At 35.3% G+C, this 21,810-nt stretch overlaps 1 protein-coding gene across 2 annotated transcripts; it reads left to right on the top strand.

Moving 5' to 3' along the window:
* Positions 1-252: 252 nt before the first annotated feature.
* On the top strand, positions 253-21,372 carry UBLCP1 (ubiquitin like domain containing CTD phosphatase 1). Of its 2 annotated transcripts, XM_027841679.1 has the most exons (12): positions 253-565; positions 2,141-2,208; positions 3,081-3,273; positions 4,127-4,218; positions 4,649-4,734; positions 4,819-4,934; positions 6,452-6,550; positions 8,351-8,388; positions 8,954-9,052; positions 14,178-14,294; positions 18,551-18,678; positions 20,210-21,372. In XM_027841679.1, the coding sequence occupies exons 3-12, from the start codon at positions 3,120-3,122 to the stop codon at positions 20,235-20,237; spliced, it is 957 nt and encodes a 318-aa protein (XP_027697480.1). In that variant the 5' UTR covers positions 253-565; positions 2,141-2,208; positions 3,081-3,119; the 3' UTR covers positions 20,238-21,372. The 2 variants fall into 2 exon arrangements, with proteins under 2 accessions (XP_027697480.1, XP_027697479.1); XM_027841678.1 differs by lacking the exon at positions 2,141-2,208.
* Positions 21,373-21,810: the final 438 nt, after the last annotated feature.

Below are 21,810 nucleotides of genomic sequence, written 5' to 3'. Positions count from 1 at the left end.
AGGTCATACAGATAAATGCTGGGACAGGAATTCGATTCCAGGCACTTGACTCCAAGCCCTGAATGCTCCCTGGTTTCATGACCTCGTGACATACACGCGGAGGGCCGGATCTCTCAGGACCTGGGATCTGGGATCTGGAGAGATGCCTCGGGAGGCGCAACGTTCCAAGTCGCGCAGGCAGGCGATGACAGCTCCATGCCCTGCCCGCCCTTCCCCCGCCCAGCCTCTGACGTGCAGCGTGCTCATGCGTAGTGCGGGCAGGACGCAGGCAGCCGCCAGAGCCTCCGGGCCATCTACATCCGGGTCGCAGCGGCCCGAAGCCTTTGATTTCTCCTGGAAGCAAGGCGTTAGCTATCTCCGGGGGTTGCCTGTTTCCCTCTGAGGACCACTGCAGCGGTTCTCCATTCCCTCAACCTATCTTCCCCTCGCCACCTCGACGTCTTCCTTGACTTCCGGTTCGGACGACCAATTCCGGTTCCTATCCACCACTTCCGGGCGGCGCCGCCGGTTCCGGTGTGGCAACTTCTTGTATCTGCCGCCGCTGCCAGTCGGGACTCCGTTCCAGGTGAGGGGGCGGGACGCGCTGCGTTGCCCCGAAGCGAACTGACAGAAACCGGCGGCAACCTCTGTGGGGAGTTGGTCATCCCCTTTCCTTTCCGTGTGCGGTCCCCTTCTCCTTTCCTGCAGGGCCTCGGGGCCTGCGGTGCGGGGACCCCGGCCGGAGGCCGAATCCGCCGCTCTCCCGCGGGCTCCCTGTGGAATTGAGCGAAACGCGAGGGGAGAGGACGGGACCTGGGTGTTGGTGAGGCGGGCTGGAGGGGCCGGGGCAGCTCCCCCACCCGTCCCCCTGCCCCAGGACCCAGGACCCGTGCCAGCCTCAGCGGCCCCCTCACGGGCGACTTGTTTTCCCATCCTGTTTCAAAGCCTCCTCTGCTGAAGTCCTGCCCTCCCGCTTCGTCTGAACCCCGCATCTCCATAGTCCTCCCTCCTCTCCCCCGCCCCCGTCACCTCGGCAGTTCTCTTCCTGGTACCTCCCTGCACCCTCCTCCTGAGGCAGCTCCTGCCTTCTGCACTGATCTGAGGAGAGAGACAGAGACGGAGACACAGAGAGAGACACAGAGACACACACACACAGAGACAGAGAGAGAGAAACGTAGAGAGAGACACAGAGAGAGAGAGAGAGAGAGAAACAGAGAGACACACAGAGACAGAGAGAGACAGACTGACTCAGTGCTTTGCAGAGAGAGGCGTTTAATAAATGTTTGTTCAGTTGGATTCCCCCTTTTTGGAACTTTTCTTCAGTGTGGGTGGTAGCATGCCATTTATAGACCTATTACAAATTACTGGAGGTAGTAATGGTGTGAAAAGAGCTCTGGATGTGGAATCAAAGGAATTGGGTTCGAATCCCTGCTCTGCTACTCATACCTTGTATGACTTCGGCCAGGTTAAATACTCTTCCTCAGCCTCATTGTTCTCGTCTAGATTATGAACAGGTTGTGCTAGGTGAACTCTTAATATATCTTGTAATTATAAATGCTACCTCTTTTTTACAGTTTTGCTAGTTTGAATTCTGGTCTTTTTATTATAATTGTTCATTTGTTTGACGTATTAGTTTTTCCCTAAAGTTTTTTTAAATGAGTTTTTGTAACTATTGATAGAAAATATTTGTTGAGGGGAAGGTCAAAAGAAAAGCCTAACTGGAAGTATAATTGTGTATACATAATTATAAGCATACATTATTGCTGGTTTGCTGATTTTCATTTGAACATGACATTCAGCTGAAAAACATCATATGGTGCAATACCTTCATTAAGTGGATTTAGAGCAAGGGTACTGTTGTTACCTTTCGCGTTGTTACTTTGCTGATTTTTCATTTGAAGATGTATATTATAAGGTCTTAGACCTGAAAATGGCTTCATACAGTTAAACCCTTCATTTAACAGAAGAAGGAACTTCTTGAAAGCAGATAGGTTATGTGATTTACATGGTCATACAGCTAATTCATATTAGAGTTGAGATTACAAACTGAATTCTTAGTACTGTGCACTTTGTACTCTACCATTTTCCTTTGAGTATTTTAGGGTTTTGAATTTGAAGGGACCCTAGAAATCATCTAGCCCCATCCCCTTCTGTTTTACAGATGAGAAAAGTGATACATAGAGGTTGTGACTTGCCCAAGAAGTTGAAGTCATAATCCTAGGGCAGCAGGTTTGAATTTCATCATTCATCTGTTGCTTAGTATTTATGAATATTTAAATATCTTTTATATTTATAGAGATGATATTAATTGTAATACTTATACTGCCAAATATGATATATACTGTTCTGGTGAATGATACTTCAGCAATTGGCATTATGCTACAGTTTGACTTTTTTTCCCCTCAGAGGAAATTGATCTTATACTAAGTTAAAGGTTAGCATTTTTATGCTAAATAAACAGTTCATTTCACTTTTATGCAGTGTATTATTGGAGCTCATAACATTAAGTAAATAACTAAAATAGTCAGGTATCTTGAATTATATTAATAGTGACTTAAAATTATTCAAAACTGCATCAATTTTGTTCTAATGTAAGTATCGTATGTTTAGATAGTTATAATAGATCTTACAGCTAATCGGTCATGTTGAAGATGCCAACAGATAGTTTTCATGCCAATACTAAATGATTTTGAAATTCAGAGTTTACTTTTACCCTGTTATTTGCTTATAATAAATGGAGAGAGGAGGAAGTAAGGAACTGTATTTTGGAAGAATTTAATTAAATGTTTCATTAGTCAAAAGAAAGAGTTTAGAAATAGCCATATTTATTTTTTTTAAACTAGAATACCTTGACTTAGGAGAAATGAGTTTGTAAAAAATCTGTAAGTGCTATGTAATGTTATTTGTAGTGATGATGACGATGTATGGGAGTGAAGGGAGAGAAATACATAATGCTACTGAATAACAGAGTATTATAAATAATAATTTTAAGCTACCACCAAGTAACCAAAATGTTATTTTAGAACACTATTCAGATCTTAAAGTATTGTGTATATATGTATTCATTTTAATTTTTTACTTGCCCATTCTTTCCTTTCTAGGTCTTTTGACAATAAACTGCTTGATCGCATGCTTCAGGGATGTCTCTCTCTCTCATAATCAAATGGGGTGGACAGGAATATTCAATAACCACACTTTCCGAAGAAGACACAATACTCGACCTCAAGCAGTCCCTCAAGACACTTACAGGAGTGCTACCAGAACGACAAAAGTTGCTTGGTCTCAAAGTTAAAGGTAAAAAACATTCATTTTTTTTTTTAATAAATAATTGTGTAGCACTTTTCAACCTTCTTTACTGAAATATTTGTGTATTTTTTTCTTGAATGTTACTGTAATATTTAAATATCCTTTTACTTTAGTACAGTATTTTTCCTCTGCTTTGGATATGTATGTTAAGTGGAGGTGTTACTACTCTTAAGTAGCACAAATAAGTCTGTAACATTTTAGTAAACTGATATATGAAAAGCTATTTGAAAGAACTGTCAATAATGATAAGATTACTTTTTATTCTCTTGAGAATTGCCGATCCTTATCATTTTTATAATTATCTTTTTCTTAGTTCAGTTTGTTACACAGAAGCATTAGATGAAACTGAATCTAGAATATTTCTTAAAGTCCTGGGCCTTTTGTTCATCCCATATAATCTTGTCTGCTTTTAAAGTGAGGAAGGTGTTCCACTCACACCAACTCTGTAAGGGCCTCTCAGCATTTATGGCATTTATCTTTTGTAATAATAGCTTTTGAAGGGTAAATTTTGTGTAGTTGAAGTGGTGACCATATGGGGGAAGGGTGGTATTGTGCTTGAGTCTTTTCGGAAGAGTATTTTCTTTATTTTGAATTAGTGAAGGATGAATTTTATAAAGGTAGGGTTTTTTTGTGGGGCAAAGGGGAAAATAGCACTAAGATCAGCTACTGCTTTTTAGTATTTTAGACATATGGCTATTACTTTACAGTAACATATTGCTATGCCAGTTTAGTTTCACCTGCTGTGAAAATGTACAGATTTTTATTTTAGGGTTTGTGTCATGGAATAGTGAAGTTGGCTTTTGAACTTTAGTGAAAAAACAGTCATTTGCTTGTATTGTAGGCAAACCTGCAGAAAATGACGTTAAGCTTGGAGCTCTCAAACTGAAACCAAATACTAAAATCATGATGATGGGAACTCGAGAGGAGAGCTTGGTAAATGTTTACAAACCATTTGTTCCTTTGAAGATGTTACAATCTACATTACACTGTTGTACCATAGATATAATTGTGATAGGGTTGTCAGGAGTAAATTTTTAAAAAGTAGCATAATATTATAGGCAAGGTATTAACTCATAGCAGAACATAAGTATGCTGTTTTATATAGAGCCATATGTAGGTACTAAAGTAGCTGGAATGGGGATCACATTTAATATGCCAAACCTTACAGTGAAATGTTATCCTTAGAAATCTTTCAAAATATATTTTGAAAGACATTCTCCCTCAAATTGCTCGCTGTTATTTGAACTTTATAACATATATTTTTAAAAATAGGAAAATGATAAATAATTTTGGTTTAATTTGTTAAAATAAAAATGACAAGAAATACTAAAATCAAGACTGTGCTCGTTTTCCCTATTTATAGGAAGATGTCTTAGGCCCACCACCTGACAATGATGATGTTGTCAATGATTTTGATATTGAAGAGGAAGTAGTTGAAGTAGAAAATAGGTGAGTACTTAGTACTTTTCATAGAAAATTAGATTTAATATGAAAATCAGACACTTCCAACTATGTTTTTACTTTTTGCATTAGGGAAGAAAACCTGCTAAAAATTTCTCGAAGAGTTAAAGATTACAAAGTGGAAATTTTGAATCCTCCCAGGGAAGGAAAAAAACTTTTGGTTCTAGATGTTGATTATACATTGTTTGGTAAGTCTGCTAATAAGAATTTTCCCATTTTGGGGGAGTGACTTTTTTTGGGGGGCTAGACAGTGGGGTTAAGTGACTTGCCCAAGGTCACACAGCTAGTAAGTGTCAAGTGTCTGAGGCCAGATTTGAACTCAGGTCCTCCTGACTTCAGGGCTTGTACCCTGTCTACTTTTTTTTTTTTTTAAGCAATGCAGTAAAATATTTTAAATTTATTTTTGACTTTATATCCCTCTCTTTTTACTTCTTAATTATGCTCAAGTTTTTTAGATTTCAGAATTTGTCATATTGATTTGGAAATTAATGACTTAAAAAATTGTACTATGCAACAATTGCCAAATGAATGTGTACAGTTTATAATAGAAGAATAAAAATATTGTCATGCTACCATCCTATTTATTGAAGTGTATATGCAATCAGTAAGTTGTAAATTAGTTTCAAAATTGAAACCAGTTTATCAGTGAATTAACCTATTTTTTTTTTAAATGAGGGAAGCTGGGTTTGGTTTTCACTGGGAATTCATGGAATTAATCCAAATATATTTTTCAGAATAATTAAACTTAATTGTATATTTGCACACTCTTCTTCCGTTCCCTTTTTGCCTTCAAACACTGTTATATAAATGTGTTTATGTTCTTATTGACTTGACAGAATATAGCTCCAAGATCAATTTTACTAAAAGGACAGTATTCTTTTAGAATTTATGAAGTTAGCATGAAACCCTTGGCTTTAGAGTCCAAGGGGATAATTCTATCATCAAAGAATTAATTTTTTTCTCTAGCAAATATTTGATATGCCTTTGTTTTCTGTTTACAAATGTTTCACTCATATTTATGTTCATTAAAATTCATCAACGTTGAGCATCCACTATTTGTAATACATTTTATTAAATCCTACAAGTAAGAGAGATACCAGAATAACTAAGACCTGGCTATTTCCCCTCAAAGAGATTTTCATTTAGTAGGAAAAATAAAACATGAGCACAAATAACTATTATGTAGAATGGAACATTACATGTGAGAATTAAGAGGAAGAAGAGATCGCTTCTAGCCGGAGGCTGAACCCAGGCTTTCTGGAAGAAGTAGTAGTGGAACTGGGTTTTGAAAAATGAGTAGAATTTCAGTAGTGGGAATGGAGGAAAAAAGAGGGAAGAAAGAGAACAACATTTTAGGCCTCAGGTACATTGTGAGTAACACAATGCAAAGAGGCAAGATGTATGTATTGAAAGACCAGTAATCCAATTTGGCCAGCATGTAGCATATAGATTGCATTAAGGGGAATAGTATGAGATAAGACTACAAAGGTAGTTTGGGGCCAGAATGTAAAGATCCTTGAATTCCATTTTGAACTTGAATTTGTTTGGTTTTTGGGAGCACGGCGATCAGAGATAAGTGTAACAAAGGATAATTTTGCAGTAGTCTAGGATGAATTAAAAGGTGGGGTGAATTAGAGTTAGGACAGTAATCCTAATAATCTTAAATTAATAATTGTCTCACTAATTTTCTTGATTTTCTTTGTAGATCACAGGTCCTGTGCAGAGACTGGGGTAGAATTGATGCGGCCATATCTTCATGAATTCTTAACATCTGCATATGAAGATTATGACATAGTTATTTGGTGTAAGCTACATTTTTCACTTAAAGATTTCCTTCCATATCATTTAGCCTTCCTGAATGCTAATTCTTAAGCCCACAAATTAGTATAAACCTAAAGAAGGAAGCCTCCTTTGGACATATGTAAGAGTAAGAGAATTAAGTCAGGCTGAGTGAAGGACTTTTTAACTTTTTCACATGGTACAGTATGGTGTTTTGTGGGGTTAGAATGGGAAAATCAAGACCATTTTCATTATTGTTCTTCTAGTCTTTTAAAATGATGACATGTTTTAATGGGAAAAAGTTATTCTCCACAGAGCATGGTGTTAGATTAATGTTTTGATAATTTTTTTTATTAGGGAGTATTTTCCTAATACAAGAATTTGGAATTAAAAAGCAGAATGTAGTATTCTGGCAGCGTGTTTGTCTACTTCATTATTATTCCCATTGTAGTTAGTCCTTAAAGCTTTAGCATTTGGGTTAAATTTTTCCATTGACTTTAAACATTCTGATTGTTTTCAGTTGTGTGTTGTGGTGTGTGTGTGTGTGTGTGTGTGTGTGTGTGTGTGTGTGTGAGAAGTAATTCTTTTACCACTTTTGAACTTTCCTCAAAATTTTAATTCACTGGCCTCTTTCCTAACGTCTTGGTAATGGTTTCGTGTTCCTTCCACAAACATTTACTTTGTATTTTTTATGGACAGAGTACTATGCTAGTTCCTTGAGGAGATAAAAAATTAAATAAGACAGTGTCCTGGCCCTCATAGAGGTTATTCTCTAGTGGTGATCTGTATGGCTTGTTCCACTGTTCTATGGACCAGAGGAAGTTGTCTCTTATCATTTACCTTTGGCCTACTCATGAATCAGTATCTGAATAGTTGGAAAATGAGCACATTGTGCATATGTATTTTGTTAGTTTTTGGTGTCATCAGTAAAGGCTGCCAGGGCTCAACAAATGTTATGTTTGTTGACTCTGGCAGAGGACTTATGGTTGGGTAGTAATCAATTTGTCAACACGTATAGGAAGATGCTTATACTTGCAATAACATAACCAGGAATTCTGTTTGGTAGCATTTGCATGAATGAGCTAGGACCCTGTGTACCCCAAAATGTGCAAATCTGTGGCTTGGGAATCATAAGGTAAGGGTACCATTTTTTTGGGGGAGGGGCTAGGCAGTGGGGTTAAGTGACTTGCCCAGGGTCACACAACTAGTAAGTGTTATGTGTCTGAGGCCGGATTTGAACTCCGGTACTCCTGAATCCAGGGCCCATGCTCTATCCACTGCGCCACCTATCTGCCCCATAAGGGTACCATTTCTTAAAGGGAATTTGCAATCTGACTTATAAGTATTCTTCATTTGTAACTGTTTAAGCAAAGGATGTGTGTATGTTATAGATAATAGGAGTATAGATTTAGAGTTGGGAAGTATCTCAGAGATTCTCTAGTGGAAAGAGCTGGAGGATGGCCTGTGATTGAATCTTGCCTCTCCTATGTATGACCTTAGGTAAGTCACTTAACCTCTCTGGACATAGTTTGTCTGTAAAATGAGGTGATTGAACTAGTTAACCTGAACTTCCTCCCAGCTCTAAGTCTATCATATATTCTGCTCAGTGGTACAGAATTTTCTTTCTTGAAGATATACCAAAAACAATTGGTGTACTTTTTTTGTTTGTAAAGGTTGAACATAATGCTATACTAATGGATATCTAATGTGATTGCTTTGCTTCTGGCATTTTTCAGAAGAAAGCTCTGTTTACACAAGAGATTGAAGATTTTAGTGTTATATAATTTGAATTCTTCATATTGCATTATTTTCTTTTGTATTTTAGCTGCTACAAATATGAAGTGGATTGAAGCTAAAATGAAGGTAAATGTTAGAAAACAATTTTTATGGCTACCAAAATTTCAAATTACTAGAAACTATAAAAAATGTACAGTTTTAAGTATCACTAGAATGTAATCAACAAGATAAAAAGCAATACTGTAGTTCTAGGAGAAGAGATGTTATTACAGTTTATTTGGATTTGACATTTGATAGTTTTCAACACAGAATTGCTTATCCGTTGTAGCTATTTTGTGACTTAAAATGTCAATTTGAGTCTCTTTCATTTACTATGATTGTAATGACTGCAAAAGAATGATATTCTGGACAAATAAGTTATATGTTTTTCTTTTTTTTTTTAGTTCAATTGTATCTACTTTTCACTGCTCTTTTTAACTTCATTTACTAAGATTTATCAACTCAGCAGAATGTTAGTCATATGGGTAGAAAATTGGAGATGCAAGAAATGACAGTTGGAATCTCCCTCTAATTGATCTAATGTCCTTATCTATTGATATTATAGAAAAAAAAGCAAGCCAAGCACTGGGGAAGAGCAGCAAAGTCTTTCTGAAACAATTGTCACTTCAGTAATGGGTATTTTTATTTATAGGAGCTGGGAGTAAGTACAAATACAAACTATAAGATCACCTTCATGTTGGACAGTGCTGCTATGATAACAGTGCATACTCCAAGAAGAGGCCTAATAGATGTAAGAAGTATTTTTATTTGAAAATGTATTTACCTTTTGTTATGCTTGCCAGGGTTCCCACAAAATATTAAGAGAATTAGAAGAAGGCCTTTGGTACATTGAGTATATCATCTGTGTAGGACTTACAGAAACCCAAGACTAAGGAGATATGGATGGTGTAATAGGCCCGACTTGACTTAGGCCAGTGTGGTTCTTCAGGTTTAGAATTGGAGCAGAATGGGACACTTACAGAACATCTGATAGTTATCAGAAGGAGGTTTACTTAGTCGTATCAAAGGAGAGATATGCAGAGCAGGTAAAACATATCTTACAGCAATATAATACCGATTGATTTGTGTGTTGCTTCCTTGGCTTTGCATTGTCCATGATGGTCTGCTTGTCAGAATGCTGAAGGAAGAACCAGTAACTCTTTTGCCTTGGCTTTTGGAGTCACAAGACCAGGAAGTTATATCAAACTGATTCTTTAGTCCTTTGAATCAGTCAGATTTAAGGATTGTCTTAATGCCATTTTTTTTTTTTTTTTTGCTTTTTGGTGAGGCAGTTGGGGTTAAGTGACTTGCCCAGGGTCATGCAGCTAGTAAGTGTCAAGTATATGAGGCTGGATTTGGACTCAAGTCCTCCTGACTCCAAGGCTGGAGCTCTACCCACTGTGCCACCTAGCTACCCCATCTCGATGCCCTTTAAGGAAAAACTAGTGTAGCTTGTGTCAGGGAGAACCTTATGAGAAGCTAGATCATCTTCTACGGCAGGGCCCTAGGAATATTGTTTCTACAGCAGATGAATTTTGTTCTCAGTTGATAAAAGGAATGGCCACACAATGTAACTTGAAGTATATGATACTTCACATTTATAATCTTTTGGTTAATAAAGAACCAAATTGATATATTATAGAAAGAGCTTATGAATTTATGCAGGTGGACAGAAAAGTGGCAGATGAGTTTTGATTTGGGCCAGTGCAAAGAAATTCAGTTATGGAGAAAAAAAGCCAGCCACACACACACACACACACACACACACACTTTCTCTCTTGCTCTCTCTATGTGTGTATGTGTGTGTATATATGTGTGTGTGTATGTGTATACATATGTATAGGTAGATATGCATCTGTCTATATAGCACACTAAACTGGCAGCTTCATAGAACAAAGAGACTATCAAGTCTCTTCTGGGCCATAACAGCCCATAGTCTCGTGTGTGTGTGTGTGTGTGTGTCTGCGTCTGCCACCAAAATCAAAAAAAGTTAGCAAAATATTACATATTAAATTAAGGAGGGTATTAAAAACAAAAATAAAAAACATTTTCCTACCTCTGTATAGAATTGTGATTTATTGACATCTGAAATTACATGTGTAATTTTGGTTGTTGCCATCAAGAAAGACATAATAGACTAGAGAAGGTCCAGAGAAGAGCAACTAAAAAGATAGACATTAGGGAACAGCTGTATGTGGACAGATTAAAATGATTAAGAACTGGGGATATAAAGAAAGGCAAAAACATAATCCCTACCCTTAAGGATTTCAGATGAATGAGACAACATGCAAATAATTGTATACATATAAGTTCTATATAGATCTCTATCTCTGTCTAGTGGAAGTAGAAGGTAATATCAGAGGGAAGGCATTAGTAGTGAGAAGGACTGGGAAAAGAGTCCTCTAGAATTTAGGATTTGAGATTTGAAGAAAGCCAGAAAAGCTGAGAGGCACAGATTAGGAGAAAGAACATACCTAGCACTGGAAACAGCCATTACAAGGCATAGAGACTGGAGATGGGATGCTATTTTTGAGGAACTACATGTAGGCCAGTGTAACTGGATTATAGAGTATATAAAGGATAAAGAAGGGTCCTGTTGAAATCCGAGCAATTTAAGTCTATGAAAAATGAATGTGAAACTATATATAGCAGATGATAAGTGTGTATATCCATCTATTGATATAGATATTTCACTTATACCAAGAGGCATTTTGATTGTATTCAGAAAGAATTTGGCAAAACAATGAATGGCTACTCAGAGAATGTGAGATATATGTAACTGAGATATATGTAACCTGAATCTGTGGACTATATCCTATCATAGCATGTCCCTCAGGCACTTTGTTAGCAAAAGGCTATATGAATCTAGTATTGTCCTAATGTGATATTCCCTATATATTTAAATATTTGTTTTGTATTTTTTTCATCCACTAAAGTGCAATTTAGATACAGATAAAGATTTAGGAAGAAGAAAAATTGTCAACAACAGTTTTCTTTGCAGTGGATAGAGAATAAAATTGAATAATAGGCTTTTCCAGAATGAATATTAAGCAAGACTCTGTGTCAGTGAACTTTGATTTCAGGATTCTGTGCACCATACTACACTGCCACCAATGAGTGTGCAGTAGTAATGGTTATGTGGTGTCACTTAGTAAATAAATGATTCTCCAAAAATAGCAGACTATTAATAACCATTTTAAAGACTGCCCCAAATCATTAATAATAAGGAAAATATATATCAAAAGAACTCTGAGGTTTTAGCTTATACCCAGAAAATTGACGGAAAGGGAATAAGTGAGCTTTGGAGGTGCTATGGAAAGATAGTACTAAAATACCATTGGTGAACTATGAAGTGGTTCAACCTTTATGGCAAGGAATGTGAAATTATGCTAAGGAAGTAATTATATCCTTTATCCCAGAGATCCTGCTGCTAGACACATACCCCACGGAGGCAAAGACAGAAAGATGTCATTTACAACAAAATATTCATCAAAACATTTTTTATGATAGCAAAGAAGCGGAAACACAGATGATGCCCATTGATTGGATAATCGTTAAATGAATTGTGATATATGAGTTGAATGGCATATTTCTGTGTTGTAAAAAAAGATGAATATGAAAAATTCAGAGGAGAAGGGGAAGATACCTAAACTGATGTAAAAAAGGAAGTGAGCAGAACCTTGAAAACAGAATACACAAATGATTGTGTAATTATATTAACTAACTTTGACCTTGAGGATGCAGTGAGAAAATGCACTTATCTTCCATCCTTGCAGAGACAGAGGTCTATGGATGTGGAGCATTGCATATGTTGTCAGACTTGGTTAATGTGTTTGTTTTGTTGAGATGAATTTTGCCCTTCTTTTATTCTTAGTTACACGGAATAAGTTCCTAGGAAAAGACAGGGAGGATAGGTTTGAAAATGAAGGTGGCATAAATACAAGAGATGTCAAAAAAATTTTTAAAAGTATGGTGGGTGGGTGACATCATAAATTAGAGGAGCACAGAAGAAATTACCTTTCACATAAGGGAAGAGTTCATGAACAAACAAGGGATCGACGGGTTCACAGGAGGTAAAATGGGACAATTTTGGTAACAACATTAAAAAAAATTTGTACAAGCAAAAACATTTCAGCTACATTTTGGCTATAAGCAAGAAATTGGGAAAAAATCTTTGCAGTAGGTTTCTCTGAAGTCTCAATTCTAAGATATATAGGGAACTGATTCAAATTTATAATAATAAAAGCCCAGTTGATAAATAGTCAAATGATGTGAATAAGCAGTCTTCAGAGGAAGAAATCCAAGCCATCAATAACTATATGAAAAAAATTGTCTAAATCACACATATTTAGAGAAATATAATTTTAAACAGCTCTGAGGTACCACCTTAGTACACCTGAGGTGTATCAATCAGTTTGACTAAGTTGACAAAAGAAGAAAATGACAAATGCTGAAGAATCTATGGGCAAAACAGATACATTAAAGTACTGTCAGAGCTCTGAACTGGTCTGGCCATTCTGGAAAGCAATTTGGAACTCTGCCCCCCAGAGTTCTCAAACTGTTCATATTCTTTGACCCAGCAATACCACTATTACCTCAAAGAGATTTTTTTAAAAAGAGTGAAAGGAAACATGTACAAAAATATTTATGGCAATTCCTTTTGTGGTAGTAAAAAATTGGAAGCTGAGGGGATGACTGTCAATTTGGGGAATGGTTGAACAAATTATGGTATATGAATATGATAGAATACTCTTGTACTGTAAAAAATGATGAAGGGGATGGTTTTAGAGAAACCTGGGAATACTTGTATGAACTGATGCAAAGTGAAGAGAGTAGAACCAGGAAAACAACGTTATTGGAAAGTCAACAACTTCGAAAGGCATAGGTGCTATGGTCAACACAATGACCTCCCACAATTCCAGAAGACTCAGTGAAACATGTTACTCCAGGTAGAGAGGTGATACACTTAGTGCAGATTGAGGTATATTTTTTTGGAGGGACATGGCTAAGGTTGGAATTTGTTTTGCTTGACCTTACACGTTGGCAGAGAGTTTTATTTTTGTTTTCTCAGTTGGGGTGGAGAGGGAGAGAATTAGGAGCTGAAAATAAAATAAAATTGAATTTAGAATGTGTAAGGGGTTAAAAAAGGAAATTCAGAATTAAAAAAAATTTGAAACCAGTAAGGTTTATTAAAAAGGACTTGTCACCATTATATCTACTGTCATCTGTCAGGAAGGGGCTCCTATCTTTTTAAATACTATATCACTGCCAAATTAAAGGCAAAATAATGATTTTTTCAGTACAAAATTTTGAAATTGTGAAAACAGACACTAGAAAAACTAGGAACTAAAATGTTCCTCACTAAGATATTTTTTGGTATCTTAATCAAGATTCCATGATTTGGATGTCAGATGAATAAGAGAAAATATCCAAAAGCATAGACGCATGTATCATGGGCCTCTTGAGTATTTACATTTGGTATGCATTTTAGAAACTACGAATGGCTTTCTTGTTAATCAAAAGATTGACTCAATTTGATGGTAGAAGATTTTCATTTTATTATTTCAGAGAGACTACTTTGGCTTTAATTTTGTTTGGACATCAATGAACTATTTAGAAGTTGATTTTGTGTTTTCTTTGAGAAAAATGTCTAAGCATCGTAGTTTTTTTTATTATAGAATTTGAAAGTTACTCAAAACAGAGACTCCATTTTTTCAGTTACCATAATTTGTTAATTTGTTAGTCACCAGAGAAAATGAACACTGTTGCCATTTGGCATTACAAGTTGTTATAGTTCTCATTTCTTTTTAATCGGAGGAATTTTTGTTTAAGACTTTGAGGTCATATGTAAACAAAATTTCCTTTTTATCCTCAAGGTAAAACCACTTGGTGTTATATGGGGAAAATTTTCAGAGTTTTACAGCAAAAAAAATACCATTATGTTTGATGATATTGGAAGAAATTTTCTTATGAACCCACAGAATGGATTAAAGGTAATCAATCATTCTATTGTTATTTTATATGACCTAGAAGAAATGGCAGTAACAGAAATTTGAAGGAACAATTGTTTGGAACTATTCTTAAGACCACAGGCCAAAAGAAGCTTAAATTGTTTAGAAAAAATTCATAAAATTTAATAGTTCTCTCTTAACTGTTATTTTTTCTAAACTCTATAAAATCTATCTCAGATTAAAGTAACATTTGAACACTTGAATCTTCACAGTTTAATTTTATCATATAAGACATTTATAGCAAAATATGTCAGGTAGTTAAAAATACTTTATTACTTCATGCACCCTGTATGTTTGAGTCATGTCTCTTTGATTAACTGACTCATCCAAGTTTTTTTTTAATTGCTGTGAAAGCAGTCTAACTGCAGAACAACATATACTGACTGGCATTTGACTCACACCAAAAGTAAAATTATCAGTTTATTTATTAGCATAAAATAGAAATGTTGACAATAAAATTTTTAGTTGTCTTCTGTTTTTCCTAGCAACACATAAAAATAGATTGTTAATTAAAAAACAAAACCTAAGGCAAGCAAATTTTTGGTGCTTTCCTCACAGATTGATGTTGGACAAGAATGCTAGTTTATTGAATTAATGGGACACAGTTGAAATTTAGGCTTGGAAAAGAATATACGTGAAGATAGTATAATCTATATTTGGTAGCGATGACTTTACTTTTATAAGTAAATAATATATAATGCTTAGGGGAAAATGCCCTTCAGGAATTTGAAAGTCAACATGTATTTGGAAGTGTAAGTATTTACTTTTTTCAACACGATTTCATCTTAATATAAGAACAGTAATTATGAACTTCTTTGTGTATGGACAGGAATGTTAACTAATGGCTGTCAAAAGCATGACCTTTGAGTAGAAAGAATCCACTCTTTTGGCTGATAAATGGTTAACCTAGTATCTGCTTGAAAATATTTAGGGAAATATTTACCTCATGCCGCTTTGAGATGATAAGTTATTAAGAAGATTGTCCTTAAATCAACCCTAAATTTGTTTCTTTGTGATTTTCACTCCACTGTTCTTAATTCTACTCCCTGGGGCCAACCAGAACAAGCCCTTTGACTATTTAAAATTAGTTATCATGTCCTCCTTGACTCTTTAGGTTAAAATGCCTCAGTTCCTCCAACCAGTTTGCATGGATTTGAGACCCTTCACCATTCTTATTTCCCTTCTTGAATATTCATCAGCTTATCAGTGTCCTTTCCAAAATGTATTATCCATACAGGAACACAGTACTTTAGATGTGGCCTGACCAGGGCAGACTACAGGAGACTACACCTCCTTATTCCTGGACAATATATTTTTCTGAATGCATCCCCAAAGGTCATGAGTTTTTTTTAACTGCCACATCATTGTTGACTTGTGTTGAGCTTGCACACCACTAAAACAAGCTATTGTTGTCTAGTTATACCTTCCCTATCTTATAAAAAGTATCTGGCCCAATTGTTATAGCTTATCAAAATATTTTTTGATCCTGATTTTGTCATCTGTTGTGCTAATGATTCCGCCTAGCTTTGTGAATCGTAAATTTGATGAGTATGGCCTCTATGCCTTTCTTTATGCTAATAATATAAATGTTAAATAGCACAGGATGAAGCACACTTGGTGCACTCCTTTAGAGACCTTCCAAGTTGACATTGATCCATACCTAGTCTTTAGGTCTAGCCATTCATCCAATTCCAGCTGTATTAAGTGTAACTATTTAGAGTACATCTTTACCGCAAAAATATTAGGAAAGACCTTAGCAAATGCTTTGCTAAAACATAGGTAAACTTTATCTACAGCGTCCCTCTGACCTAGCAGTTTAGAAACATGGTAAAAGAAGTAAATAAGATTAATTTAGTATGTATGACCTGTTCTTGATAAAATGATCCTAGATATATGTACAAATAAACTGCTTTTTAAATTTTTTTTTATTGTGACCTTAACAAATTCAGATACTCAAGCAAAGACCAAAAAAAAGAGGATTGCATATGAAACTGAATTACTTTTGCATGTACTGCATCATTTTCTAAATGTTCATTAAATGTCTCTTTAATGTTACATTCTAGAATTTTGGTAGGAATCAGGCTCCATGCCCTGTAGTTTGCATATCAAATTCCTATCTCTTTTTTGACCTTTAATTCTATGGTACTTCTCACATTCTTTATGATCTTAGAGATGTGGCAGAAGTCACTTTCACTAGTTATTTCAGTACTCAAGTATATAGTTTGGGTTAAATGACTTGAACACATTAAAGGTAGCTAGCTGCTCTCTTATTCTCTTTCTCTTTATCTTGAGTATCAACACCCTATTGACCATTTTTGTTCTGTTCTTTCTAGGTCACATTACTCTTCTTTACACTCGTATGTTCCAGCCAGGTTGAACTGCTAGCTGTTCTCTAATCTGGTTCACATACTCCTTCACTCTACCCATTATAACTCTGCTCTTCCTTTGAGATGCAGCTCAGTGCTACCTTGAAACCTTCCCTGTTATTTCAGCCTAGAGCATTGGTTCCCTCAGGTTGTTCTAAAACACTTTGCTAGATCTTTTCTTTGTACCCATAATATTCTACATTGTATTGAAGTTACTTGTATATATGACATCTGTTATAGTAGACTATAAACTCTTTTAGGGTACGATTTTCATGTTTTCTCTCTTTGACTCCTCAGTGTCTTTCTTAGTACCTTATACACATTGTTGTTGAGCTTTTCACTTGTGTCTGACTCTTTGTGACCCTGTGGACCAGAGCATGACAGTACTGTCCATGGAATTTTCTTGGCAAAGATACTGGAGTGATTTGCCATTTCCTTCTCCAGTGGATTAAGGCAAACAGAGGTTAAGGAACTTGTCCAGGGTCACATAGCTAGTAAGTGTCTGAAGCTGGATTTGAACTCAGGTCTTCCTGATGTCTGGGCCTAGTGCTGTATCTACTGAGCCATCTAGCAGCCTCTACCTTATCCATAGTAGGGACTTAATAAATGTTTGTTGAAGTGTGTAGAGTTGTGTTGGGCAGCCACTTAGTTCACCTAACCCTTCCTGACTTGATTTGTTGGTAGGTGTTAGACAATTCTTGTTTGTACTTGTTGCTACTGGCCACAGAATGAGAGAAGTGATTGAATAAAGACTATTTGAGGTCATTGCCATCCTTATTTCTGAATGGCAATCTGTATAATTTAGAGTTGACTTTGTTTCCTTAATTTGATCAAAATAAGGGCAGATCAAAGATACTGCAAAGTAAGATTTCTTTTTTTAAAGTCACTACATAAATGTTGGAGGAACAATTTTGGTTTGAGGAACAAAGTTCTATTTTGTGGCATAAAATAATTCTTGGACTTTTCTAAAGGCAGATGTTCTTAATGCTTTGCACTTAATATGCAAAATGTGTCCATGAACCCCTAGTTGAAGAGAAGATAGCAGTAATGGTTACATATAATTGTTTTTGCTGAAACATCACAGGAGAGTTTGTCAGTTCTTTAGTTTACTGAAATGAAATTGAGTCTGTGTTTGAAGTTGACATAGTATACTCCAGTGTCAACTTGGAAGGTCTCTAGAGAAGTGCATCAAAATGTGTACTTCACCCTGTGCTATTTAATATTTGTATTAATAACATAAATAAAGGCATAGAGGCCATACTCATCACATTTACAGATTCACAAAGCTAGGTGGAATCACTAGCACAGGGTCATTACTTTGTCCCAGCCCCTGTCCTTATAGCTTGGAAAGACTACTTATAAACAGATATTCCTCACTCATTTTCTTTATTAAACTCATCACTCTAGCCTTGACACTCAGGCAAAGGATGAGAAATAATGAGATTAGATTATATTTGGGCTAATTTTATCTGAATGAAATTATCTATATTTAAGTAGTATAAGATTTAGTTGAGAGAGATGCCTGAATGTTAGAAGGGGAAATAAAGAGCAGTAGAACTGCTGTACATAGTAGACCTTTGGGGATACAAAAATTAGAAGAGAGTTAGAGTTGTATTTTCAATCGCTGAAATTGATACTTTGAGGTGAAGGAAGTGGCACAGTGTTGTCGAATTCTGAGGAGTTTTCAACTTGCTCTATGACTGTCAGTTTAAGATCTGAGACTATTCATATAGAAATATTGCTGTTAGTGTTCAAAGGACTTAGTAATTTTTATAAACTTAATTATCTCTTGTAAATAGTAGACAATTAAATGATTGCTGTAGATTTCTTTCTCTCAGTCTAAGGTGTTGAATGATCTTTGTTTCCTAATAGATAAGGCCTTTTATGAAAGCTCATCTAAATAGAGATAAAGATAAAGAACTTTTAAAGTTAACCCAATACCTCAAGGAAATAGCAAAATTAGATGACTTTTTGGACCTGAATCACAAACACTGGGAAAGGTAAGCACCAAATTTCCATTTTTCCTCTTTAATACCAACATGTTTACAGAATTAACTAGGTAACTTAAATATGCTTGACACTTTAACTTCATTTTTGTTTGGAATGGGTCATTCTTTAAGTATTTTACAATTTAGGAAACCAAAGAAAATTCTTTTTCCTTATCTCAGAAACTTCACCTTTTTCAGAAACTGTCTTCTAAATATTTTGATGCACTAGCATTGCATGCTTTAAAAACCTTTTGTAGAATTTAGAAAAAATAGCCTGTCGTGAACTTTCTGTTTAGAAGAATGGGAAAGAGCACTTTTGTTGTCTCTTCTTTATTGCAAGGATTTCCTGAGGTAGGTACTGTTGGTATCTAGTCCAACACCCTCACTGAACTGGGTTTAACACATTTGGGTTATAGTCTTAAACCTTGTCAGTAGTTGTGTGACTTTGGGCAAACCACTTAGCACAGCTTGATGGGAGAACAATTTTACCAGGCCTGCGAAGTTGTGAAGATAATGTAAAGCATTTAAAAGTACATCAAAAGTTCAAACTCCAGAGAAGTTCAAGGAATTATTATGTCTTGCATGTAATTGAATTCCTGCTGGAATCAGATTTTTAAGTTTAATATTTTAATAGCTTATATATTTAACAATACTTAATGTTAATTTTGTTCCATGAACATAACAATAAAACATTGTTCCTTTAATAATATCATTTTTATAATGCTTTACAGATTATAAAATCCTTCATATGGATGTATATATAGTATAAACAATCACATATAAAGTTTTATTTAATTTTTACAAGTACTTGAGGGTGTACAGAACAGCTATTGTTATTGTGATCATCTCCATTTTTCCTATACAGAAAACCGAGTGTTAGAGAGATTAGCTGAGATTATACAGTTAGTGGCAGACCATTAACAACCTAATTTTTTCTGGTTCTCAGGCTGGCCCTCTTTCTACACACCATGATATGCCATTTATATTTGGAAAATGTGAAAAAGATTTGGAAGCATATATGGTAGTCTAATGTAATTTCACTATGGCAATAGGGAAGAAAAAACCTTGCCTCTATTATCTGGGCATCTTTTTGCATTTCATATTCATGATCAAGATCTTTTGGCTCATTTTCTGCAATGATTGTCATCCACTATAAGGTTTTTAAAAGCACTTTGAAATGAATTTATATATCACAGTAGGTCAGGGGTTTTTAGCTTGGGGATTGTGAGCTCATTCTAAAAAAAAATTTGATAGTTATATTTGAATGTAATCTTTTTTTGGTAATCTTATATATTTTATTTTATGCATTTAAAAGCTTTATTCTGAAAAGGAGTCTATCAAGTACCCCTGTAGTAGATCTACATGTTTATTTCTGCTTTAGCAGGCAAATCCTCATTAGTTTTAAGCAGTACTCTAATGCTATGCTTTTTTTAATTCTTTGAGGTAAGAAATGCTAAAACTTTTTTTAGGAGTTATATTTGGCTTGTTTTAATAATCTTGGTGTGAGATAGTTTTTAAATCTTGATAATTTAATTTCTTGCAGGTATCTCTCAAAGAAGCAAGGGCAGTAGTTCTAAGATGCATTGGCATTTATAACTGAAGATAATTGACATCTATGGACCTTTCCTTGCTTTTATGCTAGATATTATGATGATAGTGCTGGACACTGAAGCAAACACCAGACTGACTGACTGCTTATACTTGGTCTTCCAGTTTTTTATTTTATTTTATTTTGTATTTTTTTGAAGATCACAGCAATAAGCTAAAAAGAAAAAAATTCAATTTCTTTTTCTTATATATACTTCAATGTTACTATTTAAAAATAATACCTATTTCTGCACTGCTACCAAGGTATTATTGTAAATGTTTTGTTTTGTTTTTCCCCCACAAAAATGGAGGAAAATATATTTACTGATTTTCCTAATGATGTCATTCAGTAACTTTGGAAACAACTTCAGACTTTAGGTTTTTGTTTCATTATATCTCCAAAGATCAAAACCCGTCTTGAAACTGGAAAGCAAGATTTTATTTTATATTTTTAAAACCAAAAAATTTGTGCCAGGAGCCAATTTTGGTATCCTTTTAAGTTAGCAAGGTTCTTCATCCTTCTGTCTTAGACACAGTTTTTCTTCCCTGTTCCAATATTTAAATTTTTAAATACAAACTATCTCAGTTTGGTTTGTATTTGTGTGTCAGTGTTTCTTTTTGTAAGACAGGAAAGCACCAGCCCTAAGGCAAATGTGCCATATTGGGAAGAAGTGAATCCCTGGAAAATAATTACTGACAAACTAAATTCAAAGGGAAAAAAGTCCAGCTGTGTTTGATGGCTAAGTAGAAGCATTTCTGCCTAAAAACCATTGTCATAAGCAGTTTAAAAGCACTAAATTTCAAATAGGACATGTCACAGATTCATCCCTAATAAAGCATGAACAAAAGCCCATGTTCTGTCCTAGTTAAATCTTGTCCAAGTGCAAACACCATGTCTCAATTGAAATACCTAGCCATACAGTTTTCAAAAAGTCATTTACTTGCGATGCTTAAGCCTGCACTATAGAAGTGTGATGTGACTGCTGTTTTTCGTTATTGACAGTTACATTATACAGTTCTTGTATTTGAAAGAAGTCCAAGCCTTTCAAATAAATATGGTATATATTGTTCTTAAGGGACTATAGCAGTGGTGTAAATAATAAATACCTTTTCTTAAAACATTGGGTATCTGTTTTACGTGGTCTTACGTGTTTTGCTTTTTTTTGCCACATTACACAGTAACATCAAGATTGGGTGATGACCTCTTGAAAAATAATTAAAATTTTATGATTTGAGAAGTACATTTAGTATCTTATTGCATGTAGGATAATACAGAATAGGCCTTAGTAAGTAAGTGAAATGCATTAAAGCCTTTCATTTTTATAAAAGGTTGAATATTTTGAGGACTTTTTTTTAACCTGAGAGGCTACATTGTGCAAGAGCACACTGTGTCTTCACTTAGAAATTAAAATTTTATCAGAAGATAATTTGAATTCTTAAGCTACATTTAAACTAAAGGTTATTTTTTTTTCTAAATTGTTTTCCTTTTCTTGGAATATATTCACTTGCAGAAGACATTATCACCATTCCAACCTTCATTAGTGATTGAAATGACTT

Source organism: Vombatus ursinus, unplaced genomic scaffold (genome assembly GCF_900497805.2).
Source record: "Vombatus ursinus unplaced genomic scaffold, bare-nosed wombat genome assembly UNPS02014863.1, whole genome shotgun sequence".
Lineage (NCBI taxonomy): Eukaryota > Metazoa > Chordata > Mammalia > Diprotodontia > Vombatidae > Vombatus > Vombatus ursinus.
This window is presented reverse-complemented; position numbering and strand designations above follow the sequence as displayed.